Raw genomic sequence first — 6,214 nt, 5'->3', positions numbered from 1 at the left:
CTCGCGATAACAGCCAGAGAGCGCAGTGTTCGTCCGTGATGCCTTCGTTGAGAGTAGTTGTGCTGCTGTTGCATTCTAAACATAATTTAGATCGGTTTGACCGAATAATAGAAAATGTAATAACATATATGCGATGAATTTTCCAGATTGTTCAAAGAAAATAATTTTTTACTGGAGATCATTAATTGATTATATAACCGGAGAAAAAAAACCTGAATACCGCCCAAGTGTTTACAGTAAATATATATTAGTTTGTTTGGTTTATTTTGAAATCCCAAATTCTTCTTTGAATGTTGTGATTTCTTTATCATTTTTATAAGGGGCCCAATGTGAAGCTTTACAACAGAGGTGTCTCACAGTAGGAGGGTGACAGTTCCATGTGAGATGCTCTTTGTCCATTTTTTATTTTTTTAACTTTACTATCGTACATTTCACGATGCAAAGCAATCTTTCATGTTGTTTCCTTTTTATCGTCAGCCATGCTCATAATGTTTCTCAGATAGAATTCTGTTGGTTAACTTTTTCTGAAATCAAGGAACACGTGTATGGAATATACAGTTATGTCAGCTGAATGGAAGGATGTTGGTCAAAATGTCTCTGTTGAGTCTGATTTAGCCAATAGATGGAGACAAACAGCCATCAATGGTACAAATAAACATCAGTGAATGACAGCTGCCAGAGACTTTGACCAAACAACAGGGTTGAGAGCTGAAGATTTACTTATTAGTAACAAAGGGGTTGGAATCTATCAATAAAAAGTAAAACCAATAATGTATTAAATTCATGAGGATTCATAAAAGTTAATATAAATAAACATGTATAGAATTGAATTTAAAAAATAGAAAAAGTCTACAAAACTATACTGTGCTGCTTTTAAATGGGTGAGTAAAGTGTTTAAAGGCAAAACAAATCAGTCCCCCTCAATTATAATTTCAGAAACGTACTGAATGTTACATAAAAGCTTTCAATCATTCATAACTGGCTAGTCATTTCAACAGAAATAGCCAAATACTACAACAATCAATGAAACGTTAAATTGTGACTCTATGTCAAACTGGTGAAATATAACAGGAAATATTTCACCACTAAATACAAATTTGTTTTAAACAAATATGACCCAGCAGATACATAGTTTTTTTGTTGTTTTTTTACAAAAGGTGTAAGATGTAGAAATCCTTTACACGACAAAGTGTTCAAAAATTAGTGTAAAATGTTGAAACGTTTTATTGCAAAGTCAATCGAACAGCCCCCATGAATGTTCAAGCTTTAACCTGTACATTAAGGAATCTATGGATCTTTGTGACTTTGACTCTTACATGCATAATGACATTGACTGTTTTTTCCCAGTCCTTGATGTGAGACAGCTATTTGCATTTTCCCCTTTGATCTTCTTGCATCACAACACACCAACTCACATTTACAGCCTCTCTCTCTCTGGATTTTCATGCTCTTGGTCGTATGAATTATTCAGCAGTTCCTTGATGTTTTCTCCTCTCCCATCCATCAGGGCTTTTGAGGCCTGCATTCTGGCTCTTCTCCCTGCATTTAAAATTATAATGCACTGCTTCCACTCATTTATTTGGATTTGAATATAAAATGAGGAGAAATGTTTTTTTTCCGCTTTCAACTTGCAGCGTCACTAAATGCTTTCCTCCATTTTGCTTTGCCTCATGTTTCCTCTGGGCAGAATTTGCATCCTGTCTTCTTTCTCTCCATCTTCTGGTCAGTGGCTGTTATTCTCTCTGTCCATCTGATGGGATGTGCAACCATTTGTCAGGGTCAGGCAGCAGACTGGGTCCCCTTTACTAGATGCTGGAGGTTTCAAATGTCTTGTGAAAAGTCGGAAAGCACCCCTACAGATCAGCGCAAACCAGTAGAGCTGGAGGGCCCAAAGGAGAGCGGCCCCCACGTTACACAGCCACGGTGCCACCAGAGGCACTTCGTAGATGGGGATGGATGCATACCTGCAACACAGGCCAGCAATTGTGCCATTTATATACAGTTGAATGGGGGTGCTATTTACTATTTACTTAACCTATATGAAGACGGGGGAGATACAGTACAGTACCTGCTGTAGGCGTAATAGAGGTAAGGGAAGAGCAACACACGACAGCAGAAAAAGCTGACCAGCATGAGCACGCCGTTCACTTTGTGCAGGAGACTTTGCTGCTTCTTGTACTGATGGGGTCAAACGCAGACAAAGAGAAGAGAGAAAAATGAAGAAATACACAAGCTTAAAAACTTACGTCGGAACAAATTTCTATGTGTATATCCATATATGTATATCTTTGTCACCACAGAATGTTTCCTATAGTTTTTCTGTGTTTTGTGTAAATCTGACCTTTATTGCTGAAGTTCTAATGATTTCTTGCAAGCATAGTAGAGCAGACTTGTCTTATTTCAGGAAACCTGGAAGTCCCCTTAATCATTTAGTTTACATTGTTTATACTGTATATGTATGTATATTTTTATGTATATTCTGTTTAAAACGTTTTAGATTTTAGACCCATGGCAACAAGCAGCATTAGAGCAACATCAGGCCTGGTGGACGGGTGGATGCAGGGTGGATTACCTGGATCAGGACTTTCCCTAGAGAGACAGACGGCGTGCTGATCTCAGCCAGAAACAAGACGCCCTGGAAGTAATCCCCCCTCCCCTGCCTCCAGAGCTGAGGCAGACAGGCAGGCGGACAGGAAGGAAGGAAGAGCAAAAACTTTGAAATCAAAAATAAGTTTGTGGTGAAGCTCTTTGCTATTAAGCTTGTGGTAAAGATGTTTGTAGAAGTTGCAGGGTGTCACTTCTTTGATTTTATGTTTTTGCCCTTCCAACGCCTGAATTTTCTGGCCACATTTGTTCTGAACATGGCACTAGAACAATCATATCCAAAACACAACACTAGGTTAAGGCAAGGCAATCAGTGTTCTGCACAAGCGTATGTTTTGCCCACAAGGTGGCGCTAGGGATACATAAGCAATTGCCCTGGTCCTGTGTTGTCATAGTTACCACTGAGGCAGGGAAGCAGACAGCCACCATGAAGATATGATGAAGCACCATGAGGACCTCACGTCGCAGGTAGCTCACCACGGCAGCGCCCATCGACGTTGACCTTGCGCCCTCCTCCTCGTGACCTTTAACCTGCAGCTTGTGCCAGTGACACAGGAACATGGCGTAGATATCGTAGGCAAAGTAAGGCGCAGCGAAGAGAATGTAGGTGTTTGTCAGCCAGTGCCTGAGGAAAGAAACGCGATGAGGCCACCAACAATCTTAACTCACGCAAACCTGAAGAGAGCAGGCGTGCGCGCTAACGTTCTGTGTTAACATTGCATACCGACTCTGGTTTGTTGGGTCAGTACGGCAGCATTACAGCCAGACAAGGCTCCTGTGATTCAAAGTGCTGCTGGTAGGCTGACGTAGGGTCAAAGCTCTTGTTACCCAGGGTTGATTTGGTAAACAAATGGGGCTCAACCGACAGAAACTCCACACTCCACTTTGACTGGGAAATAAACCTTCCACCAACCATCCACCTCATCCACCCTTTCTTTCCCCACTCCTTCCTCTTCATTCCTTGGTTGCCTGTCCTCCTCAGCATGGCAGATTAGTGATCTCTGCTAGAGTCTTAGCAGGACTGAAATAGATCTGCCACTGCTGATGAGGGGGCTAATAAGGCTGAGGTCGTAATGAGATTATTTAAGGCTGAAATTTGAGGTATTGTCCACACAATGGACATGTGGATGTGTGTTATCAATATTGTCATGTCAGAGGTGAGAGGAGCAGGTTACAGTTGAGTTTCAGTCATCTAATGAACTGTTGAGCACAACCGCAAAACAGGATTGTGAAGAACAGTGAATTTATGTGCAAGTAGAAGTCAAAACCATGCAAAACAGCATTTGGCACGCAGTCAAACATACTCACTGGTCCTCCATGACGTCCTGGCAAGAGGAGATGATAATACAGCCGACTGAGGACGCCATGATGGCCTGTACGGACGACACCACCCTGGGACACCAGGCAGAAACATGTTGTCAGCAACTATTCAGTCTGTCACTTATACTGAATGTTCTACTCTCATTCGTTTGCCTTTGTTTTCTATTCATTCTAATAAAATGTTTTGATTCTTGTGGTCCTTTAAAGGTACAATCTGTGATTCTGATGTAAACACAAGGGTCGGCCCTATCATCAATAACCACAACACAGGATGGCGTCCCTGCTGTCATTAACATGAGATGATGAATTAAATGTTTGTGTGTTAATGCTGTTTAAGGTTCATTTACATCAGTAGTGTCAGTAAACACATACTTGTATCACATGTTTATCATTTATCTTATTTGCTGTTCCTTGCTAATGTCATTGCTAATTTTTGCTTTATCATTGAGATGCACTCTTCAGTTATTTATGCAACTGCATCAAAATGTGTGTGTGTGTGTGTGTGTGTGTGTGTGTGTGTGTGTGTGTGTGTGTGTGTGTGTGTGTGTGTGTGTGTGTGTGTGTGTGTGTGTGTGTGTGTGTGTGTGTGTGTGTGTGTGTGTGTGTGTGTGTGTGTGTGTGTGTGTGTGTGTGTGTTCTTACCGTGTAGAGAGGATGGCAGCGTCTGCTTCGCTCCATCCCAGCACCCGTCTCAGACCCCGTTTGGACAGCAGGAAGAGGCCGGGGAAGAAGACAGAGCCTGCAGACACCAGAGACAACATGGCTCCTGAGCTGCAGGGTCTGATCGACTGATTGTGTCTGTGTGTGTCTGTGTGTGTGTGTGTGTGTGTGTGTGTGTTTGCTCTCACACACTTGGACATGCAGGGAGCTTTAAGTGAGGACAGGTTGAGCCGAGTGTCTGGGAGGAGTGTCCTGTCGGGGGGGGGGGGGGTGTGGCTAGTGGCTTCATGTTGAACTGCAGCTGAATCTCAATGTTATGTACATTTGTGATTTTGACTCGTGGGATATTAACACAGATTATTCAAATGAACTTGAACTGAATTCATAATTTCAAATGCATGTAATCAAATGAATGTCTGGGAAATCAGAAAATTGAAATCCTCTCCAATGCTGTTTTCACTCTTGTTGCAGCTCCACCGTGCACACTGATGGCAGCCCCCCAATACCATCATTGTTAAACTTCATTTTCCAGAACTTCCATGGGCGTAGAAAGCCGGTGTAGTAAAGTAAAGGACTCATTAAACAAACTGCATGAATATTATCCAGTGTCCGTTTATTTATTCATCATTCACTACTTTAACTCTAAACATTTTTTCTTAAGAAATTCAAGTATTTGTTGGGAACACAAGTCAAAAAACAAACAAAAACTTCAGCTAAAAATGAAGACAAAACTGAATTTTTTTTTAATATTCATAATAATAAACACATCAAGTTTATCTTTATATAAGAAAACGTCTCTATAGATGACCAGGTGTGTGTCCGCCCTGCGCTGTTCTACACACACACACACGCACACGCATCAAACTATTATTGGCAAAAACTGAAGAGACACGAGCTGAAAACGGATTCTAAACACGGCCGTCAGCTAACGTTTGGATGAGTGCAGGGGACGAGCACCACACGAGGCCAAGCGACGCCAAATAAAAGCAACACAACTGTCCTCTCTACTAACACAACAACAGAAAAACAAAGAAAATAGAACTGGGATCACAACCAACAGAAAGAACTCCATAATAATAAAATCACTTCCTAAAGATGAATTAAATAAAAATTACCACAACAAAAAAAAAAAAAATGTAGGTCTTTTTTTTTTCCTCAATGTTGACAACTCAACCATTGCACAGCATTCAAACCCAAACGCTCTCCGTGGGATAGTAATAAATATACACATGCAGATATACAAAGGTACGCATTCTGGCTGACCCTGCACCCGGCACCTCGCAGGGACCTTCTCTATGTTCCTACTTTTTGAGGTTTGAGCGTTTTAATGAATCGGGAGTCCAGGGTCCGGGAGGGTCCCAGAGCCCCCCCCCCTCCTCCGCCAAGCCCGAAAACGCTCAGTGGTCTTTCCTGCCTGAGCTCTAGGGTCACTGCACTTGGACCCTTTCTAGATCTCTGCTCCAGGAGCCGCGGCCCCTGGTCTAGGTGTGGAGATGTCTAACAGTCTAGTTTAAAAGTGACGGGATAAATCTGGTTGAAATTATTTTTTCAGAAGGATCATACTGCATGTGACTTTGACAAAGAAACGCTTCAACCAAATGAATTCTGGATGGGTTTTTTGGGGGGGGAA

The 6,214-nt window shown here is 41.9% G+C and overlaps 1 protein-coding gene across 1 annotated transcript; it reads right to left on the bottom strand.

Annotated features, from left to right (window-relative positions):
- Positions 1 to 1,348: 1,348 nt before the first annotated feature.
- On the bottom strand, positions 1,349 to 4,745 carry tlcd3ba (TLC domain containing 3Ba). Its single transcript, XM_076142735.1, has 6 exons — positions 4,567 to 4,745; positions 3,913 to 3,996; positions 3,004 to 3,229; positions 2,573 to 2,668; positions 2,069 to 2,178; positions 1,349 to 1,964 (listed from the first exon to the last, which is right to left on the bottom strand). Exons 1-6 carry the CDS (start codon positions 4,683 to 4,685, stop codon positions 1,724 to 1,726), a joined length of 876 nt encoding a protein of 291 aa, XP_075998850.1. The 5' UTR covers positions 4,686 to 4,745; the 3' UTR covers positions 1,349 to 1,723.
- Positions 4,746 to 6,214: the final 1,469 nt, after the last annotated feature.

The sequence above is a fragment of the Genypterus blacodes genome, unplaced genomic scaffold (assembly GCF_046128005.1).
Source record: "Genypterus blacodes isolate CSIRO-AG114 ecotype Tasmania unplaced genomic scaffold, CSIRO-AGI_Gbla_v1 ptg000022l_1, whole genome shotgun sequence".
Lineage (NCBI taxonomy): Eukaryota > Metazoa > Chordata > Actinopteri > Ophidiiformes > Ophidiidae > Genypterus > Genypterus blacodes.
The sequence above is the reverse complement of the archived record's forward strand: the minus strand, read 5'-3'. Positions and strand labels throughout refer to the sequence as shown.

What these genes read in the sequence shown, in the direction of transcription:
- tlcd3ba (XM_076142735.1), bottom strand. Translation starts at nt 4,685, where the DNA reads ATGTTGTCTCTGGTGTCTGCAGGCTCTGTCTTCTTCCCCGGCCTCTTC. An exon ending in GCTGCCATCCTCTCTACACG is followed by an intron (nt 3,997 to 4,566) that starts GTAAGAACACAC and finishes CTGGTGTCCCAG; the next exon opens with GGTGGTGTCGTCCGTACAGG. An exon ending in TAGGGAAAGTCCTGATCCAG is followed by an intron (nt 2,179 to 2,572) that starts GTAATCCACCCT and finishes TGACCCCATCAG; the next exon opens with TACAAGAAGCAGCAAAGTCT.